The following is a 22,862-nucleotide window of genomic DNA, read 5'->3' as shown; positions in this document are numbered from 1 at the left end:
TTTTAGTAGTAGAGTTTGCTAATTGCATACAGCGCAAAAAATTCTATAGAGTCGCATATGTATGTACTCGATGATTTACAGATAACACCCGTTTCTTAAGAGTGCACATATAATTGTGTGCACATTTATGTGTTTAGTTAATCTCTAACACAATGACACGTTATATAAAACTCGGTGTCCTGATCCTATTTTTTCTTACAAAAGCACTTTGTTGTAAAATCCGTGTCGAACTGACCAGTCTTATCTCAAATTTCTCCCCTTGTCACGTCCACTTGACTTTGGGACCTGTCGACTTCTTCCCAACTAATCCGTACACCGTGAAACGAAAGATATCCTTGTTAAACGGAACGGAATCTGAGTCAGGAGAAAACTTTCTTCTGGGAAGCAAACAATACTTTTCTATCGAAAGACTAAAATTACCTGAGTACTGTCTCCTCCTAATTGTGGCCACCGTGTATGGCGAAGAAGTAACACATTTTTCCAACGTGGGTGAATTCTACGGGTTCCGGAAAGCTCATGGGATATCACATCCTGGATTGGAATACTTCGTCGTGGTCGTATTTCCCCCAGATCATTTAGGTTTTGATACCTCTTTGCAATCTCTTTTAGCATATTCATCCTCCGTAATTTGGTTAGACCTTGTCCGTGTAATGTTTGTAATGAAGACAGAGGAACAATGGTAAGATTGGAGAAAATTAAATTAAAAATTCAATGCAAATGGGTAACATATTTTTGGGAAAGTTGTAATTTTTTGCGAGATGCAGAAGTTAGCAAATAATTCTTAACCCATTTTAAATTTTTGTTTGCAAATTCACGAAAGAATTCATTCGTTAGCAAAGAATGAAAATTCGTTGCTAACGACCACAACTCATCGTGATATAGTGAATACGTACCTACATACTATATGCATGTATGTATGGTATACATATGTATGTACACTGTTAGAAATCCGGTATAGTCACGCAGATATTGATTTCTCGGTGTTAAAGTTGCTACCGCTTGGAATTAAAATTACACCAGTCCTTTAAAATTTGCTACCGATATGCTAAAACTTGAATGCTAAACTATTACTATACTACACTATACTATACGAATCAATACCACTTTGGTGGAGTCATACATAGGTATATCAATACCGCTTGGTATTATTTTGTACTGAATTTCTAAGAGTGAAGCAGCTTATAAAATCTGTTAAAATCTGCGGTTTAGCTGTGATGAAACTTTCCTCCGGATTGAATGACATTGAATTAAGTATACACTTTCCTTCGCTGCTCAGCACTTTCGTAATCAATGCAACCGGGGAGAAACACTCAACAAAGGTTGTGTGCGAAACAAGGAATGTATGCACACGTAACAGCTCAAGTTATGCAACTCTGACACTTCGCGAAACCACAGCCGACGATTTCCATCAGCTATCGCCGGTAAAAAAGGTCATATTTTATTTTCTGCTGTTTTATCTCAAAAAACCTGCTCAGCGGGTCCGAACTATTCGATTTAGACAGTTTTTAAAATTTCCACGTCCTCCTCCGTCTAATGGTATGGGGGAAAGCACTGCCTTTTTCGACAAAACTTGACAACTTTCTCCCTCGATTGTGAAGCAACCAGTAGGCCCACAGCGGTCAAACTTCGCATGGACAATCCCCGGGGTATGCTTTTGGGTCATCCTGAAGCGCTAGGCCCTACCCGTACTCCTTGACCTCAAAATGACATGAGGTCAAGTTACAAAGTTGGCTCATCCATCACCATTTTTTAAATAGCTCGCATTTCAACAATCCCCGATAGATTTTCTTCATATTTGATAAAAACTGATCAGACTGACTTGTACTATCAGATTCGTTAAGGATTTTTAAATTTTTCCAAGGTCAACAAGTTTTTCGCACAAACGAAAAAGGTCACCAGGCAAAGTCTCAATAACCCCATAAGTGGGGTATCGTTGGAAAGGTCTTGGTGGGAGGATTCAGAATATATATACTTTATGGGGTCTGGGACCACCCCCAGATTTTATAGAGACCGATGAGCAATATCGAGTTTTCCTCAATCTACCGCAATGTTAACTCTCAATCTGCTCCTGTGTAAACGTCTGCATGCACGGAAAACTAAAACTCAATGATACTCATCGGTCTCTATAAAATCTGGGGGTGGTCCCAGACCCCATAAAGTATATATATTCTGAATCCTCCCACCAAGACCTTTCCAACGATACCCCACTTATGGGGTTATGTGAGACTTTGCCTGGTGACCTTTTTCGTTTGTGCGAAAAACTTGTTGACCTTGGAAAAATTTAAAAATCCTTAATGAATCTGATAGTACAAGTCAGTCTGATCAGTTTTTATCAAATATGAAGAACATCTATCGGGGATTGTTGAAATGCGAGCTATTTAAAAAATGGTGATGGATGAGCTAAATTTGTAAGTTGACCTCGTGTCATTTTCAGGTCATGGGGTAAGGGTAGGGCCTAGCGCTTCAGGATGACCCAAAAGCATACCCCGGGGATTGTCCATGCGAAGTTTGACCGCTGTGGGCCTACTGGTTGCTTCACAATCGAGGGAGAAAGTTGTCAAGTTTTGTCGAAAAGGCAGTGCTTTCCCCCATACCATTAGACGGAGGAGGACGTGGAAATTTTAAAAACTGTCTAAATCGAATAGTTCGGACCCGCTGAGCAGGTTTTTGAGATAAAACAGCAGAAAATAAAATATGACCTTTTTTACCGGCGATAGCTGATGGAAATCGTCAGCCATATTAAAATCACGATAATTACCTTCGCTACGATGGCCATTAGGTTAAAGGGATTGCAAAATTGAGATTATTTACTTTCCGTGCTTTGGGTTTCACTGTCAATGAGGGTACGCATTAATCCTTCGTATCCTTAGCATTCTTCGTATCGTAAAATAATTTATGACTGTTATGACATGTTGTCATCAAAAATCACATTAGTAAATGTACGATTTTTGTGAAGTTTGCCCCTTTTGTTCTTTTTCGTAAAATATATAAAAGGCACGAAGTCGTTTGTGAATATCCTCAATGTAAGTCCTTAACTGTTTGTAATAACTGTTTACAACAATTCTATACCGGTCACTCTGGAGGAAGCATACAAACATGTTAAATAATTAGTATTTATCGTGCTATGAATGCGAGTAAATTTTCGTTGTTTTTCGTTGTAGATTCCGAGATTATTAATTTATCAGAATTTTTTTCTACCTGCAGTATTGTCTTTCAAAATGTGACACAACGTGATACACCAAATCTCGCTGATACTCAAACATGTCAAACCCATGCAGAAAACAGATTCGCACTTCGCCTCAAATTAAGCGGGAATGAGGAAATTTCCCCTAATATTTCCACAGATTATGATTCTCCGAGTGTTACTATTAATGAGAATATGGCCTACTTATTAGTCCCACTATATCAAACGGAAACGTTGCAAGATTTCCGAGAGTTTCACGCAAATTTCCGTTACCGATTTTGGGAAATTACGGCCCGCGACGATACCCTTCCCTTACCGATGATTGCCACATATTCCGACATGCTTCATTGTGCCCACGCTCTTAATCCTCACTTAAGGAAAACCGTACAGGGGAGGAAGATCCATCATTTGTTCGTAATGCTGATAATTCAGGCTGCTATGTGCCAAACAAATTCAACCTTCGCGCCAGGCTCGATATATGGTCGCTACTTACCCCATATTGTGGGAAGTTGGCATGTCGAACAGGACGTGAACGTGCTATTTTTACGAGAATGGTACACCTCGTCGATTGGTGAGGCAATATTGACGAAGTCCGAGGGGTACAATTTCATCACGTGCTTTCGTCAACCCGCCCTCACATTTCAACCATATCTGGACCCGTTTCAGACAGAATTGTGGATCGTGATTGGTCTAACATTGATCGTTTTGGGGGTGGGATTTACAATTTATGGAGCACTTGCGAAATTACCGAATTTTGGTTGGATACTTTTACTAATTTCGAACATGGTTGAGCATTCGTTTGAAATTTCGAACTTAATCTGGAATGATACCGGGTTTAGAATTGTGTTTGTAATCTGGTCACTGATGACTGTCGTGATAACGAATGGGTACAAGGGGTTGGCAATCACCGGCGTGGTGGCACCAATTCCGGGAGAATCGTCGAAATATTTTAGGAATTTGACGAGTCGAGAATATCAATGCATTCCGAGAGTGGAACAGGTACATAGGAAATTGATTTGATACGTATTAATGCCATCATTAGTCAACTTTATTTCCTAATTTCGATTTCTAAATGCTAACTTTAATTAATTAAATTGATTGCGTTTAAATGCCATCTGAGGTGGCCACCGATGCCGCAGAAATGTCAGAAAAACGACGTCCGCAAAATTTGTCGACCTCTGATTTAAATTAGTTTGCTTAACTATGTAGAATTGAGTTGTAAATTTTAAGATAATTATTTTAGATTTTTTTAATTGATTGATTTTCAGATGAAATTTTTTATATTGATTGACATTTTGGCTGTTTTAAGCGTAAACGCATAGAATAATTTTAAAATCAAACCTTGTTGTATATATTTTTCAGTGCCAGGATTCCACAAATTTTGACATATTCTCCTTAAACCACATGTCCCCTCAAATATACCCCAACGACTTCAAGCTGTACTCCAATTTAAACGGTGATGCCAACATATCCCAGCTTATGACCACCCACCGCATTTTGGAAGCTATGGAGCAGTACAACTTTGGCGCTGTGATGATCCGCTATCTACTCTTAGACCAGTCTGTTGGGACAAACTCGACCCGCTCTTTGACTCACGATGACCTCACTTTATACCGTTTAACAAATCCCTCCCATATCTTTGACCCACCCTTTCTTCCCAACGTGCCCCATTCCTTTCGCGTCGAACAAGATCTGGTTCAATGTGCCCGCACAGCGTTTGTCGGGTTGGAAAGTGTCACCAAAGTGGAGATGAATTACTTACAGAGAAATTATCACCATAAAACTTTCGCCCAAAGTGACGAGGTAATTTCAACCACGCAGTTCGCTTGGGGTTTAAACACGCCGGGTGATTTCGGGGTAATTAAGACGTTTAAGGGTATCATAGAATCTGGAATTTATGCCGAGTTAAGGACCCATTTTGATGCGGTTATGTCATCCGGCGGAGATAACGAGAGGGTGAAATGGACGAGAATTAATGTCGATAAAAGTAAGGGTGATAATAGACCGGTTGTCAGCCCGGTTAGAATGAGTGACAGTATTCAGACGATATTTTACATATGGGTGACTCTCGTAGCTGTCAGTGTGTTTGGCTTGATGGGAGAAAGAGTTGTGATGAAGGGACTAAATACTGACTGGAGAGGATTGGTTCGTTCAATAAGGGTACAAATGAGGGGAAAGGTTAAATTGCAGTTAAGGAGAGTTGGTGCCGCTAATTTTGAAGTTGTGGGGCATTTGAAGACATCTGAATTGTGAAAAACAAAAATTGTGCTTAATTAATTAAAGTTATGAAATTTAAATAAAAATTAGTGGCGTTACCATTTGAACTTGGCGCTAGGTTTCACACTGCCCCGGACTAGCTTAACTTCCTAGAAACCTATGTATCTAGCTGGGTTAATAAACTTGTTCACGATAAAATAAATATTTACCCCTCTTAATTCAAATTAAAAATTAAACCTGCATACTTTTACTTTTTTGTCATACAAGTCGTCAACATCCAACCATTACTTCTCCCTTTCTACCCGGGTATCACACATCCGTCCGTCAGTCATGGTTGGTTGTCATGCAAAGTAAATTTTAATGAAAAGTTAGCCTGACCTTATTGCCCCATTATGTCAATTACACCAAATTACCGTCCTCTCTCCCCTCTCTCTCTGTAAATATTGGCCAAGTCTTGAAGAAAGCACGACTCTCTGGGTATTGATTTCTCTTGCACAATAACTACCCCGCTCTTCATTTCACGACATATCGATTGCATTGTGTGTTTCTGATTGTTAATTTAGTTTGTGGTTTCAATTTGATTTGACATGTCTACCAACGAACGAACGAACCAGTCCATTCGTTCTTCTGGAGGGAATGAGGGCATTCGTTCGCTGTGTGCTGGCATGTAAAACGCGATAAGTTTTGTTTGAACGAGACCAAAACTTTGACAGTGCGAGAGATGCGAGAAGATATCGATTGGCACATATTTGGAACATTATATTGAATGATGGAAGACTTTATCTCTGATGTTCGCTTGCCTCTTGTTTTTGAGGAAAAGTAGTTTCGATGCGGGTAAGTAAGTAAATATGTAAGTAAAAGTGGTGTTATGTTTGTGTGCATGTATATATTTGCAGGGGCGGCGGGGGAAGAGTGGGGACAAAATGGAGTGGTGAGATATGGGAAGAGGAGGAGTTTAAGGTTGCATTGGATGATGATTTGATGTGTCATATATCTTTAATCGCATACTATCCCAGTTCAATTTGCTTTAGTGAAAATGTGTATGTAAAATGGCATGGATTTAATGAATTTTGAGATAAATTTAACCAATTAAGTTAATTAAGTTTCATTCGGTTAATTTTTCAACTTTGCTACTACAAAGCAACCGATTTGAAAAAAATCAATAATTCATTTGTAATTTTTTCACAATAAATTCTATAAAAAATTAATTTGCTAGTTTTTTTCAGATCGATTGTTTCGTAGTTCTAAAAATTAACTTTCTTTCAAAAGTTTCACTTATCTCTAAATTCATGAAATTGATGCTATTATAGTAATTTGCATTTAAAGACCTTGAATAGGGGCAGGGTGAGACTAAAAATATATGACGGTGTTATTCAACTTTAATAATATTGCGAGGATTGGAAACCCCAAAATTTTGGTGTGGACAAGTTTCCACGGTTCCTGGCAGTGCTGTGCCTGTCCCTGTTTATTTACTCTTTGCACGTTACGAGGGATAAATATTGTTTTATGAAGATATTTGAGACAGTGGATTTTTGTGGTGTTGAGAAAATTTTTGTTTGAGGAAGCATCCCGTCTACGAGGAAAAAGTGAGTGGTGGTGTCGATGGTGAAAGTTTATTGAGTGCGGTGGGAAGAAATTATGTTTGAGAGGAGTTTATGGATGGGAGGAATTTTTATGGGGAAGTGGATATAATATGTTTGTAAGTGTGTGAGCAGTGTTTCGTTTTTAGGGATTATTTATAGAAAAATAAATTACAAATAAGGCGTAGGGGAAAATGAGACCTATATGTCGTGTGCATACCTGTGCAAGTGAATCTCACTTCACTCAACTTCACTCATTTTCACCTCGACACAAAATGCCCTTCACTCCCCTCACTCGCGTGAAGGAAGGCTGAGTGAGGCTTCACTCACTGACAAATCTGGTTCTCACTCCCTCATTCCTTACACGTCACTCATTCCCCTCACTCGTCAATTTCCCTCACTCTTTCTTTCATTCAATTCAGTCCCTCGTGTCATCATAATTAAAATATTTTGGCGCCATCTATGGGGTAACGTGAGACTGGACTGGGGCAATGTGAGATTCGACTGGGGCAATGTGAGACTGGGTTGGGGCACGTGAGACTGGGTTGCGGCAACGTGAGATTAGACTGGAGCACGGTGAAAATTGCGTGAGGTAATATGAGACGGTACTATGTTTATATTGCGACGCTTATTTCAGTAGGTAAACTAATTATCTATCCCATATTCCTTCACCCTTCTTCCCCGGAGGAGAAGGAGTGAGAGAGATCTTCATCTCCTTCACCCTTCATTCCACTCATTTCTCATTTCGGCCTCCCTCACTCACCTTCATTCACTCGATCAAAGTTTTCAACTCCCTCACTCAGCTTCACTCTCCTTCACTCCTGCATCGTGAATGAAGCTTCAATTTACGGAAATTGAGTGAAGCTGCACAGGTATGGTCATGTGCGTTAACATGCTAAGAAGTAGTTTTTGGGATTTGATATACCTTTTTCTTTTTTTCGTCTTTTTTTATGATGCTATTTTGAAAAATAGATTAAAAATTGGGGGACGGGGAAAATGCGACTAATGCGTGGTGTGCTTTAATAAGAAGTAATTTTTGACATTTGAAATGTATTTTTTAGTAGTTTCCTTACTTCCCATCAATCTGGTGCTTACATACATATAAACCAAATTCAACTTAATTAAATATCAAGCAAACTAAGATTCTGAAAATAAGTACAAATTAACTTTCATTTTGCCCCATTAAATTTTCCCGTTATTACCACGTGTAAATGCCACGTGGAAACCCTGGTTTGTGTAGTTATGCCATATGGTGAGTTTAACTAATAAAAAATGTATGAACTTTGATGTCAAATTCCCACACTTAAACTTTCCCAGGCGATGTCAACTTTCACAAACAAATACACAGTCTGACGCAATATACATATTATGACTGCTATGTACATACATATTAATCTGCGTGGCTGGCAAAACTACCAAACTTTTCGAGTACGACTAAACTTTTAGGTAAAGCAAGGAAAAGTAATAATTCGATAAAATATGGTCAACCGCGATATGCACCACAAGGAGCAAAACTAAATGTTTGGTAAAACTGAAAGTATTTCAATGAAATATTCCATCGCAAGTTTGGGTTGAACTGGACATTGGAAAATTTTGCGGAGTAAATAAATGGACTTTGGCAACTTGATAATTTTTTAGCTGTGCTCATCTCTGTATGTAAAATTTTACTGATTTGTTCATATAGTCGCAATTCACTCGGAGGTTTATAACTTCGGAAACTGCACAGTTTTTCGAAATTATGTTACATACAGTATCCCACTTAATTGTAGATGCGGTGCATGCATGCATTATATAAATCATAAATTCTCCAAAACGGGTCAATACTTCAAATTGATTTTTACACCAACTATCAACAATATTTCATACTACAATCGTGCAAAATTTCAAATGAATTCGTCCGAAACTGATAAAATTATAGATATTCTAATGTCAAAAAATTGCAAATTGCACGCCACAAAATTGTAGATGCAGCTAAATAACCCATTCAATATTTTATGTGCCTACTTTTAGCTGCAATACCGGCTTGAATTCGTCTGAACATCGACTCCACCAATCTTTTAGTGGCGCTTTGGTCGATCTTCATCCACCCTTCTGTGATTATTGTTTTCACATTAGCTGGATTTATAGGTTTCCGTTATGCCGCATGACGCGTTCAGGGTACCCATCAATGCTCGATCGGGCTGAGGTCGGGGGATTGAAAACCCGAACCCAACACCTTTATTGCAATACCCTTGAAGCATTTTGAGACGATTTTTGTAATATTTATCTAAAACTCGTAATGTTGGAAGATAAATCTGTGACCAACGTCCAATTTTTTTGCAAATCGGCAAAGATTTATTTTTACCAAATCAAGATAAGCCTCATTTGGCAGCATGTCTGCAACACATTTTAAGGTTCCTACCCCGCACTAACGGAAACTGCCTCAAACCATTACATTCCGGCAAGAATTCGAAAGTTTCACACCATATACTAAATGAACCCGCAGGCAAGATTTCCTTGACATATCTATTTTTAACAATTGCCCACAGAAATCAATTGTTTGCACTTTGGTTTTGCCTCCGCGACATTCTGATAACTCCATCTGAACCAGGAAGTTGAATTTTGCTCTCATCCAGAAGAAAAAATATTTCCTGTCATAAGCGGACCTTCAGTGTTTTGGCCTATTAACGCTAAGGATTTCTTGTGGTGTCCCACTGAGATCTATGGTGTTTATTTTGGGAAATCTCCCGATAATTCAGTGAATATCGGCCTGTGTCTACTCTTTTATAAGTGGACATTAATAAAAAGGTCATTTTGAGACTCGCTCGCAAGTTTTGGTGTGAGTAGACGAGGACTACCCACACTGTTCTTATAAGTCATGACATGGCGATGTACGGCTATTTAGACCATGGTCGTGATGGATAAAATGATTTGGCATTTAATTCTTCTTTTTTGGAAATATATTGTACACGTTGTCTTGAAATTTCAAATTTTTCGCTAATTTTTCCATAACTTCACCCATTTTCATGACCCGCAAGATTTTCTGTTCGAATTTCTAGATTGACCTGTGGTTATGTATGTACTATTTTGAAACAAAATTTCCACAAAATATTTTTTATTGACAACTCAAACAACTGTTCTTATGCAAAATAAGCAATCCCGAACAAAATTTGTATCTACAGTGAAAGACTGGGCGGTTATCATAATTAAACTCGGCTGTATCAACAATTTTGTGGCGTGCAATTTGCAATTTTTTGATATTAGAATATCTATAATTTTATCAGTTTTGGACGAATTCATTTGAAATTTTGCACGATTGTAGTATGAAATATTGCTGATAGTTGGTGTAAAAATCAATTTGAAGTATTGACCCATTTTGGAGAATTTGTGATTTATATAATGCATGCATGCTCTGCATCTACAATTAAGTGGGATACTGTAAAACCCGCTAGGAAATAAAATATCGTTCCTTTGTCAACGAAAACAAGTGCATAGACTGGATTTACTTATAATTTTATCAGCATTCCATCCTTGGTATTGGATTACTAAGAATCTACCCTAATGAATTAATGTGCCAGTGCCCTTAAAATAAAAGATTTACAAAGATTACGAAGCAAAATAAGCTTGCAAAAATGCCGTACAGTACGCAGATCATAGCGAAATTCTTTAAACGCATTTTACACTAGGGAAATAGTAGTTACGAGGATCACCGAATTCCAAAAATCCTGACAATATTCTTCAGGAAATGATATTTACAAACCATCAAAACTATATGGATATGGATAAACTCGACTCGAACAATAAACCCAGCCGTAAAAAAATAATCAAATCTCACGACCTTTTCCTGTCTTTTCCTCTCCCCTGAAAGGAGCAAGGCTGTGTTACACGTCGCTTACACTAGTCGTGTGACACAACACGTAGCTCCATATTGCTTTTTGTCCCCTGGAAATATCGGAGCAAAGGTATTAGCGAAACCTAACTAGGTTGTTAGGATGTCGTCCCCGTCGCAAAATCTGCAACGATGCAAATGGAGAAAATCTAATCAAGACAAAATTTAAATATATAAGGTTGCCTTCAAATTCAATTTGTATCTCTGTGATGGAGGCAAAACCAATGAAGCGAGAGAGGAGAAAGCACCAGAGAGAAAGTCAGGGTGGTTGCTTGTGTCGGCGTGATCCTGGTCGTCGTGGTGGTCGGTCGTTCCTCTTAATCCGACTTGATCGAAATTTTAGAGAAAGTTTTTTAATTAAAATTTGAACTTGTTATTTAGTATTTAACTTTTAAAATGTAGAAAGGTCATCATAAATATTTAGTTGGGACGACCAACCGGAAGCTGTTTAGCCTTGATGTACATAAATATGATAAAATTATCATCCTTAGTACGGAAACAGTGTCCCATTTTAGATGAGAAATGATACCGCAAGAGTAGCTCTGAAATCGGTGATTTTGTAGTTAAGCTCCCCAGATTATGAGATACATTAAGCTGACGTGTCGTCCAAATTGGAATTTCTGTTGGGAGATTGGTACGCCTTAATGCTTCGGAAACTAGACTTGTTGTGTAATAAATATCTCAAATGTGATGGAAAGTTGCAAGGTTGAGCGTGCACTATCTCGCCGTAAATGTGTATGTACATGTTGAAACTTATGTTGGAAACATGCACCATTATCTTCATGGTGAAATGGATTTGTGAGATAATTCTGGTCTCTAAATACATACAATATCTAAATAAATAGTCCAGATTGGATCGAGAGCTGCTCCATGTGGAATGGAAATGGTTGGACCAACGAAGAATAAATTATTTGTTGTGTGTAAGTCTGTAAGTATTGGAAGATTACGTCGGATTCGTGTCTTAACTCAATAACAACGGGCATCATCACATTAAGCCTAAATGGGTAATGTGTGGGTAGTGGGGTATGTATGTTTGGACTCCAGTAATTGTGAAAATGTGCATATGTGATTAGATTGTGTGGAGGACCGGAAAGTGTGGAGGAGGAGGCCTTTTTGTGTGTAGTTTTTAAATTATGCTGTGCTTTTCCACGAATTTTTAGGGGTTTTATTATTTTTAAGGGTAGGGGTTTTCCAACGAACATGTATTTCACCCCTCAAGAATGGACGTTACATGTATTTTTTTCCCTTATGGCGATCCCCCTAAAGTGATTTTATTGGTTGGAGCTGCTTCTTCTCCGTGACGTCACTGGGCGGGTTGGCAGTTTCGGCTGCAACCGCACACAGCACAACCACCACCATTTTCTGCTTTTCGTAGTGCACTTTTCCTTCTCATCACAACAACAACTCTCTCAATGTCGGCCGATTGACTAATTAATTATTAAACGTATAATAAATTAACTAAGATTACACGTATCAATAATGCACCAAGATTAAACGTATCAATAATTAACGTAATTAATTAAATAATTAATTGAAATAAATAAATCAATCAATCAATAATTAACTAAGATTGCACGTACAAATATTTGTGATTCTTCATTTCAAGATAACACAAATAATTTGGTAAGATTCTTATTCATTTAAATCTCCGACTATACATGGTTACTTCTTCCAGCTTCTACATTTCAAGGTGGCACAATTAATTAGCAATATTTTTCCTCATTTCAAGGACGGGCCATTGATTAACACAAATTCTCATCGTGTCAACATCATATGTACAAATGATAAGGATTGTCTCCTAAGTCAAGGTTAGACGATTAATTTAGTAAGTTTTTTAGTTCAACCTTCAAGATAAAACAATTAATTAACAATATTGTTCCTCGTTTCAAGGACGGTCCGTTAATTAGCAAGAGTTATCGTTGCAACAGTATACGTAAAAAGATAAGGATTCTTTCTCCACTCAAGGTAAGACGATTAATAATGCAGGATTATTTATTTCAAATTTCAATGTGACAATTAATTAACGATATTTTTCCTCACTTCAAGGACGGTCCGTTAGTTAGAAAAGTTATCATCGTTTCAATAGTATACGTACAAACTACAACGATTCTTTCTCCACTCAAGGTAAGACGGTTAATTAAATAGGATCATTTATTTTAACATCCATTTGACAATTAAATAACAACATTCTTTTTCATTTCAAGGACGAGCCGTTAATAAACAAGAATTCTCTTGATTTCAAAAGTATACGTACAAACTACAACGATTCTTTCTCCACTCAAGGTTAGACAATTAATTAAGTGGGATTATTTATTTCAACTTTCATGTGACAATTACGTAACAGTGTTTTTCGTTTCTCCTCGTGTGAACATTATTCGTATATTATTAAAAGGATTATTTCTCCACTCAAGGTAAGATTAGTGATTAAGTAGTATTATGTATTTCTACTTTCAAGGTCACACAATTAATTAACAATATTTTTTCTCATTTCAAGGACGGTCTGTTAATTAGCAAGAGTTATCATCGTGTCAACACGTACAAATGATAAGGATTGGCTAGGAAGGGGCCATAAATTTGCAAGAATTCTCCTCTTGTCCACATTACACGTGTAAAGATTGATTTTTTTCCTTGAAGGTTCGAATCTCAATTTAGTAGGATTATTACTAATTTATAGCGAGGAGAATTAATTAAAAGGACTATATCTCTTTCAAGGTGATACAATTAACGTCGATGGTTCAAAATGGTTCGTTATAATAAATGCGCAGCAAAAGGATGCTCGAACAATTCGCGTAATGTTGATCTAAGCGTGTCATTTTTCGGACTCCCAACAGATTCTAAAAGGTCTGCGTTCCAAGGGTACCTTAGACAAAGTAACGTTACTAAACAAATAATTTATATCTTGTTTGCATTTGATTGTAGACGTCAAGAATGGTGTGCCATCCTAACCATTGATAAATAAAATATTACTCCAAACACAAGAGTTTGTGGTAAACATTTCGCAAGCTCCCAATTCAAACAAACCCGACTTATCCGAGATGCAAGACCAAGGGTCCCTATCCCACTTAATTAATCGTCTAACCTTGAGTGGAGAAAGAATCGTTGTAGCATGTCCGTATACTGCTGAAATCAAGAGCATTCTTTTTTATTAACGGCTCGTCCTTGAAATGAACAAGAATTATGTCAAATGGAAGTTAAAATAAATGATCATACTTAATTAATCGTCTTACTTTGAGTAAAGAAAGAATCCTTACCTTTGTACGTGTACTGTTGAAACGATGATAAATCTTGCTAATTAACGGACCGTCCTTGAAATGACGAACAATATTGTGAATGAATTGTGTTATCTTGAAGGTTGAAATAAAAATCTTAATAAATTAATCGTCTTACCTTGAGTGGAGAAAGAATCCTTATCTTTGTACGTATACTGTTGAAACGATGATAACTCTTGTTAATTAACGGACGGTCCTTGAAGTGAGGAAAAATATTGTGAATTAATTGTGCTACCTTGAAATGAAGAAGCTTGAAGAAGTAACAATGTATAGTTGACTTAAATGAATAAGAATTTTACCTAATTATTCGTGTTATCTTGAAATGCAGAAGAATCCCAATTATTTGTACGTGCAATCTTAGTTAATTATTGATACGTTTAATCTTGGTGCATTATTGATACGTGTAATCTTAGTTAATTTATTATACGTTTAATAATTAATTAGTCAATCGGCCGACATTGAGAGAGTTGTTGTTGTGATGAGAAGGAAAAGTGCACTACGAAAAGCAGAAAATGGTGGTGGTTGTGCTGTGTGCGGTTGCAGCCGAAACTGCCAACCCGCCCAGTGACGTCACGGAGAAGAAGCAGCTCCAACCAATAAAATCACTTTAGGGGGATCGCCATAAGGGAAAAAAATATATGTAAAGCTCCATTCTTGATTGATTCATTCTCTCTGGGGGTTTTCTATTTGCGATTTCTGTGCATAGTCAGTTTTTTGATATGTTGCTTTTGTAATTGGCAACTATGGAAATTGTGTGATATACGATTTGACTAACTTTTTAGGCGGAAAGTGTGGAGGTTATTGTATTGTAGTTTATAAATATGTTGTAGTTTTCCGCGAATTGTTAGAGGTTTTTATTATTTTTTAAGGGTAGGGTATTAAATTTGCAGCTTTTGTACAATCAGGTTTTCAATGTTTATTCTGTAATTATGCAGTAACTTTTGAAATTCTGCGATATACAATTTTACTACAGACAACAAGACCATACTGCCTTTTGCTGTTTAACACAACTCTAGATCAAATGCGTATCCGACTTTCAAGTCGTAGCGTACCTACGTACGTAATTTGATAAGGCGAGAAATGAGAAATGCTCTGCCAAAAAGTGTAAAATAAAGAAAGACTCTCTCTCTCACTCCTCTTGTCTGCACGGGTCGGGTGGGAGGAGAGGAAGGCAGAGCCAGCCAGGTTATTAACTTAATTAAGTAAATAATCAATTTTAAACTGTTAATTAACTAATTACTTTCCCGTTCCCATGGAACCTCTTTCTCTTTCCTCAAAAGTGAGAACCGTCTGTTTTGCATGGAAAATTTATATCTGCGTAATTCTATCTGGTCATTTGCATGCAAACGTGGCATTACCTCGTGATGAGGAAAATGCGAGGGACACGTTTATCGTATCAATCCTTAAACTTATGGGTGTACACTAGATACTTTGGTATAGTGGATCTAATAAATTCCCCTGTCTCATAAATTACCCCATATTTTGTGTGTATCTTGTGGGCTTAAAGTAGTGTGAGTCAGATTATGTACGTGGGGAGCGAGAGTAATGGTTTGTTCTCGGAGCAGTGGAGCGAGGAGAAAGTTGAGTGGACCCACTTTCACCATAATAATTTTACAATGATCACTAATGACTGGGATTTTGACTGGCGGGACAAAAAGTTAGTTAAGCGAGATAGCCATGTCATAAATATTAATAAAATGGGGCAATTTGTTAAAGAATTTTGCAAAAAAAATGAAACAAAGTAGGATTACGTAATAGATTTTGAGATCGAATTTGACAAAACCTGAATCGCTTTTTGTTGAAAATAAAATTATGTGAGGGTACTCAAAATCGAATTTTTCAAACTGAATAGAATTTCTCACAATCGATTTTTATCAAAAATTGTAAATTCAAATTTTACAAAAGCCAACAAAATTTGAATCCGTAAATTGAAAATGTAAATTATTCAACCCATCCTCCCAACTCCTCGAAATTTTGCCCCTACAACATAATTTTATTTGTATTTTGTCATGCCTGAAAAAGTGAAAGATTGCGTAGAAATTTCACTAATGAATTTCTCCCGACTTTCTCTTTACTGCGGTGGGAAAGTGGGAGAGCAGACCCCGTGGTTGATTATTGGACAGGAGAGTGAGCAATATTGAATTTTCTGAAGGACGAGAAACCCAAGAGAGTGAAAGGAAGCGAATAAATCCTGAGCGAAAGTGAAAGTCAGTCAAGAGTGAGAAAGTTTGAAAATCTCACATCACCTCACCCACCCTGTCCACGCCTCGCTTTAATGGCATAAACCTCAACAAGTTCACATCCGCAATTTACCTCATTTTCCTAATGATCCAAAGAGAGAGAACAGCGACATCAAATAATTTTCAGCCCTCCTGTCCCATCGGAATAAGCACGTCGCATCAAGCAGAAAAAGAAAATCAGTCCCTCCCTCCCTCCCTCGCACACAGCAAAGTGAAAGTCAGTCAGTAATTTAATGATCCTCCATATTTACCAGGGTGATTACTCTTCTCACTTTCTACATACTTTCCCCACTAGTCACATTGTTTCTTGAGCACTTTCACCATGAAAAATTACCTCTGCGCTCATCCAAGCATACATCACAGGAAATCTGTGTGTGTGTGGCTGGAGAAAGTAAGTAAACGCGAAAGGGGGGAAAGTAATAAAAAATTCTCTCGCCTCGCTTGCTACTTTACCATACTTTCTGGTGGATGGATGGATAGCCTGGTTGGTTATTACTTTCCCCGTACCGTGCTATCCAAGGAAATTGAAATTTTTACCGAGAGAAAGTGAATCATGCATACGTAGAAAACGGATCTTGCCGCGGTATACACAGTAGTGGCGACGGGTAGTCATTTCCTATCTGTCAGCCACTTTCGTCTTGCCAGCAACAAGTCTAATTTTGTGGATTTTTTCTTCTTCTTGGAGAAACTTTCTCTTTGAGAGAAATGTAATTAAATGATTTGGGTGTGTAATCTATCGTGTCTTTTTTGCCATGTCACATTCCTCGTCGGGTTGGTACAAGCGATTGACTTTTATTACAAGAACAGGGTTGTAATCATGGAACGTTTATTTGTTATTTGTACATTTCATCACGTTCCTGCTCGTCCAATTTTTCACGGGTGGTGGTTTAGTCGATAGGCGCTATTATGATTATAGGAATCGGTGGTCGAGCCAAGTATCTACGTATTTTTGGAGGGAAACTCCACTGCGGCCAATACATCTCTTCCCTAATGGACTATTTAGTAAGTATAAAGAGAGAGAGAGACTAGAGAGATTGGATGTTAGGAGGGATGGGTTTTGGAGTAAAAATCCATAATGCATGAAAAACATGATCCCATTCGTGAAATGGAGAAAGTGGTGAAGAAAACCCACTTGCACGCGAAACGATTGAATCAGTTTTCCATTTTATTCTTGGTAAATATTGAACTAAAAGAAGAGAGATTGTTTGATTTGGTTTTTGTAGATTGTTTTTGTAGTGGAGGAGGAGGAGAGCCAGGCCTTGTATTTATTTACACTGGAAAATTCATCAATACAGGGAGAAAGTCTAAATTGTCCATTGTCTCGATATATTTGGGATGTAGTACATACTGACCAAAGAGAAAGTTTCTTTGGGGAACTTAAAGAAAGCAATCGCTGCCTGCCTTTCTTTTCACTAAAAGACAAAAACCCAAACTAAAAATGTGAAGGGAAACTTAAGCCATATTTTCTTCAAACTCTCTGCACCCGAGACTTTCACCAACGCGAATGCGATGCTGAACGTATATACGAATCGATTTCTGCAAGTGGAAAACTCGCAGAAATTCTTACTTTATAGTTCAGTCCTGTTTTAGCCGTGGAGATGGGTGGACGTGTGCTCCTGGCTTTCTCCACTTTCTCCGCTTTCACCCCATAATCATCACGGGATTTCTTATTATTATCTTCTTTTTTCTGGTCAAAGGAACCAACCAGGACATGAAAAAAAATATTGGCTCCTTTGATCTTCTGGGTGAAAGTTCTGGTTAAATATCCAACTGTGTTTCATTAATCTGGGAGAAAGTCGATTTTATTTTGGCAATTGTGCCAGTTTCTCTCGTGCTGAGTGTACCGTGTTTGTCATTGCGGATAAAAAGAAAAAAACTGCTTGGTACTAGTCGGCCAGACTTCATCATTATCATCGTCATCATCTTCATACCCATTTTTATCACAATCTGGCTCTAGGATTGTAATTAAAAATCTTTTCCCACGCCACTCCAGGGCGGAACTTCTTCTAGTCAAGCCGAGGAAAAAGAGAGAGAGTCCATGTGACAGATAAGAAAAATGTCCCCGACGACTCGTTCCTTGTCCCAGGTGTGTGTCCATCCTATCGGAAATTGTCCGATTGACAAGTCGTCTTATTTTTTGTCTTGTTCTTCGTTTTTTATTTTCAGTTCTGCAGGCTATTCCTGTGTACGAGTGTCGTCTCTTTGGGTGTGATTTACTTTATGAACGCTGAAGTGGAAGCGATTCGGAGAAAGGAGGCGGACGGGAGAAAGCTGGACAATAGGGGAGAAGAAGACGCAGCAGCCATCAAAGGTGGGTAGCAGGATGATTTATCTGAGCTATTGTTTTTTATATTCTTTATGAATGACTGGATATTACATATTATTATTATTATTATGATGTGAGCCTCAAAGGGTAGATAAAGGAGGGAGAAAGTATATTCATACTCACAATGAAAGATTTGAAGCGGAAGTAGAGGACATTTTTATTTATAAATATATTTACTGGGGGCTTTCCAACTTTATGTATGCGTAATGTGGGAGGGTTTCATGGCACAGTGTTTTTTATTTCATGCAAGTTTGTGAATTTAAAAATAGAATGTTTTTGTGTAGAATTGAGAGAAAGCATTGTAAGTTCGAATATTGAGTTGGAGAAAGTTCGTGGTGAAGCCGACCGTGTCTTTTTTAAGAATTTGTTTTGTATCAAACATCACTCGGTTTTAATAAATGCGAATTTAGGAAATGCATGAAAATAAAAAAATACAGGTGCATTGAACGAGTAAAATATCGTCCGATTTAGTCACTGAAAATAAGTTTTTTGTGTTTTCTTTAGATGCACTTTGTCCATTACACATAAGTTTTATTTTTATAAATCGTTCCAACTAGCCTAATCCTTTGATAGAAATGTAATCACAAATTTATCAACAAACATAAACGTAATCCTCCTATTTCCTCATGGATAAAATGCAAAAAAAACACCAATTCTTTTTTTGCGCTTTCTCTCCCCCTAAAAAAACAGAACTCTACCAAAACATGAATAGCCAGCTTTATTCTGGAGCATAAATCGTGCCCTTTATTTATACCCAGGGCACGTATTATTTAAAAAAAGTGACTGATTTACCGAAGAGAAAGCTCTCCCTGCTTCGCTTTCTCTCTTCACAACCAAAGTGGAACGTATTTTCCGCACTGAGCGTAATAATAATGGGAACCCTTCTTTAAAATGAGAAATGTCATTTTACCTCCCTTCCTCTTTTCTTATCCGATCATAAAATCCAAGCATAATGAGCCTTATTTAATAATGGAGGTTAATTTTGTCCCACTTCTCATAAAAGAAAACTTTTCGAGAGAGCAAATTCCCTTTTTTATCTGTTGGATTAGCACGAATTTTAATCATAAAGAGAAAACTTACTTCTTTTTTATACGGATCAAAAAGTATTAAACTTTCTCTCCTCTCTTTTTCATTCTTTTTATAGAAATCGACTACTCGTCAATACCCATCCGACATTCGCTTTTTCACACACACTTTTCAAATTTCTATTCAAATATTAGAAACTCTAGGGTGGAAAAGCACTCTAGAAAAGTTCGATCAGTACTTAACGGAGAAGAAGACGCCTCACAAATCACAAAGCACCACAAATTACGTCACGAACAGAGGAACAAGAATCACGCAATAAACAATCAAGCCAATAAAGGAGAAGCCGCCGTCGTGGAATCAATTACCATCAAGGAGCAATGTTTCGGGACGGATGATGTCCTCGTCGTGGTGGCCATCACGTGTCTGCTTAACTTTAGTTTCGTCGTGGTGGTGTGGTGTTCGGTGAGATGGGTTAATAGCCAGCGTTCCAGGTGGAGGGGGAAGAAAAGGAGGAGAAAGTACTACAAGAGGAGGAAGAATAAGTTGAAAGGCGGTGGGATAAGTTGGGAAGAAATGTAAAGAAAAAAAAATATATAAAAGTTTTCCTTTTTTGAAGTTTTTTTTATCGATGGGTTTTTGAAATTTGGTAACAGAAATTTTTCGCTTCTTTCTTCTTTTTCCAGATCGGATTCTGACTCTTCGACCTTTTCGTCTAGTAGTGGAGGGGAAAGTGAGGATGATGAATATGAACAAGACAATCGACTCGTTAAAAGTTATTCTATGGAAGATTTGAGATTTTATTATGGATGAATGACTCCTTGTACCTGGGTTTTTGGTTAAATTTCCTAATCATGTGTGCAATAAAGGGGAATTATGTTAAAAATGGGATGGATTGTGTGTATGTATAAGGATGAATTTTCATTTGGGTGGAGGGAACCATGATATTTATTTTTGTCACGTGTGTACAAGCAGAGTTTGTATGGTTACCAATTACTTAGAAAATCAGTGCTACAAATAATCAATCTTATGTTGAAAGCCAAAACTAATCTTAAGTACAAATCTGACCTTAAAGCACGTGTATAAATCAGCACATATTTATTTGTTGTACAAACGTGTAATGCAAGTTCTCAGTTTGTAAATATTATTCGCTAGTTTCCTCTGTAGATACGTGACTAAAAACACAAATGAGATTATCAAAGTCATTCATTTATATTTTATTCTCTTACGACATGTGCACATTAGGTTTAGATGTTCAAGGTGGTTTAAATGTCACGCTACAATGCAAAATTTTTCAATGGAAAAGCCCCCAAATCTCCATTAGTTACAAATTTGGGATTGAGATTTTTATTACTTATTATCAAAACTGATGGAAATCTGATGACAAAATTATTAAAATGCTGAATTTTAGAGATAAAATTTCGGCAACCAATGGAAATTTATGAATTTTTCCTGTTGAAAAATTTCCCATTGTAGTGTGACATTTAAACCACCCTGTACATAAAAATACGGAAAAGTTGTGGCTAACTATTTAAGGGGACATGACTTCCCGTGAAATTTTCCTCATTTTGTATACATTGTAGCATTTGATGTCCTGAACAAAATCATCAAAAAATTGGAAAATTTCACAGAAAGTCATTTCCCAGTAAATGGTTGGCCATTACCTTATTTACACATATGATTCATATGGCTTGAAAATAAATATGTGCATACAGAAGTACGTGCACTAAATACATGCATAAATAAATGAATGTATGTAATAATTCAAAGTACTTAATTGCAAACGTGTACTTGGAAATTGTGTCGGGAGACGAATCCCGGTAAGTTCTCGGATTCAATTGCACATTTGAATTTGTTCACTTTTCTTCATAACAAAAAGCTGTACATAAATAGATCTGTTTCATCATTTTAGCAATGTAATGCATATATGTAAATAAATAGTCAGTAGCCTAATGATAGAACTCAAAGGTAAACTTGTTCTTCACCTACATTGCAAGGTATTAATAGAGAAATAATCTTTTTTAGGCTTTTATTACCGACATATTGCTTTTTGCCTAAAATTTGAAATGCGCTACTCTTTATAGGCAGTTTTTCGAGTCTTTTTTCTTTTGTAGTTGGTAACCATGGTAACTCTGCGATGTACTACTTTACCGTTGCATAATATTAATTAGGTTTTCAAGTATTTAACACATATCCTACGTGGACTTAATATAGATACATATCTGCACACAATTGTACACATCGTAATTGGTTCTGACTTGGGAGGAAGCCATACATATGTAATTCAATTCCAGCGACCCAAGTTTTCTGGTCATTCTGCGTGTATTATGAATGACATTTCTTGCATTTCATAACGCTTCATCTAAATTATGTGACAAGCTGTGGCCTAAGTATGTGAATCGTCTTCTTTAAAATTAATTACGTACCCTGAATTCTCCTAGGTTAACATCCGGCCCCGGAAATGACAATGGACGACTTACACAATGCGAGAATAATACTCCTGCATATGTATGTATGTAGGTAATACATATATAGATGCAAAAAGACTCATCGTTATCAGATCTCTACCGTGGCTTCATCAAAGGGTAAGGTGAATTCACAGGCGTAAAATTTCGCGAACTACATGTGGAGAAGAATTTAAACGACAAGGAAATTTTAAAGTTTCGAGTATCAGATTTTTTAATTAAATACGGAATTTCTAATAGGAATTCAAATTGAACTGAATATGATGCGATAGAACTGAAACGATGCAATTCATACGGTAATATTTTCTGGTTTTGGGGTGACGTTTAAATAATTACATATCGGTAAAGTGGCGTGAAAGAGGTATGAAGTTTTATTATCAGTGTACAAAAATTTGTACACTTTAAATTAGCATTGTTTAGGAACTTATTCACAAATCTTAAAGTTCCCATCTAGCATATAGGTTTGAATATTCGTTGATATCATTATGTAGTTACATATATGTATACAGATTTATATTAGGTATTTAGACGGGAAACTCACCACAGAAAATAACTACCCTTTTGTACTAAGAATATTTAACAAACCAGTAAAATGAGTTTTTGAAGATTCATTTTCTTGTTAAAATATATTTTTACTTCAATTTAACTAATTAAAATTAGCTACTTGATTCAGCTACATAAATAACATCG

The 22,862-nt window shown here is 37.0% G+C and overlaps 1 protein-coding gene across 1 annotated transcript; it reads left to right on the top strand.

Moving 5' to 3' along the window:
- The first annotated feature begins 17,953 nt into the window (after nucleotides 1-17,953).
- Nucleotides 17,954-21,479, top strand: LOC110857916. The gene is made up of 4 exons (XM_022106529.2): nucleotides 17,954-18,444; nucleotides 18,525-18,669; nucleotides 19,829-20,285; nucleotides 20,394-21,479. Exons 1-4 carry the CDS (start codon nucleotides 18,415-18,417, stop codon nucleotides 20,518-20,520), a joined length of 759 nt encoding a protein of 252 aa, XP_021962221.1. The 5' UTR covers nucleotides 17,954-18,414; the 3' UTR covers nucleotides 20,521-21,479.
- Nucleotides 21,480-22,862: the final 1,383 nt, after the last annotated feature.

Source organism: Folsomia candida, unplaced genomic scaffold, assembly GCF_002217175.1.
Source record: "Folsomia candida strain VU population unplaced genomic scaffold, ASM221717v1 Fcan01_Sc019, whole genome shotgun sequence".
NCBI classification, from domain to species: Eukaryota; Metazoa; Arthropoda; class Collembola; order Entomobryomorpha; family Isotomidae; genus Folsomia; species Folsomia candida.
The sequence above is the reverse complement of the archived record's forward strand: the minus strand, read 5'-3'. Positions and strand labels throughout refer to the sequence as shown.

Excerpts from the sequence above, each read along its gene's own strand:
- LOC110857916 (XM_022106529.2), top strand. The coding sequence starts at position 18,415 with ATGTCCCCGACGACTCGTTCCTTGTCCCAG. Across the intron at positions 18,670-19,828 it reads AGACGCAGCAGCCATCAAAG|AAATCGACTACTCGTCAATA; the intron begins GTGGGTAGCAGG and ends TTCTTTTTATAG. Across the intron at positions 20,286-20,393 it reads GGGATAAGTTGGGAAGAAAT|ATCGGATTCTGACTCTTCGA; the intron begins GTAAAGAAAAAA and ends TTCTTTTTCCAG.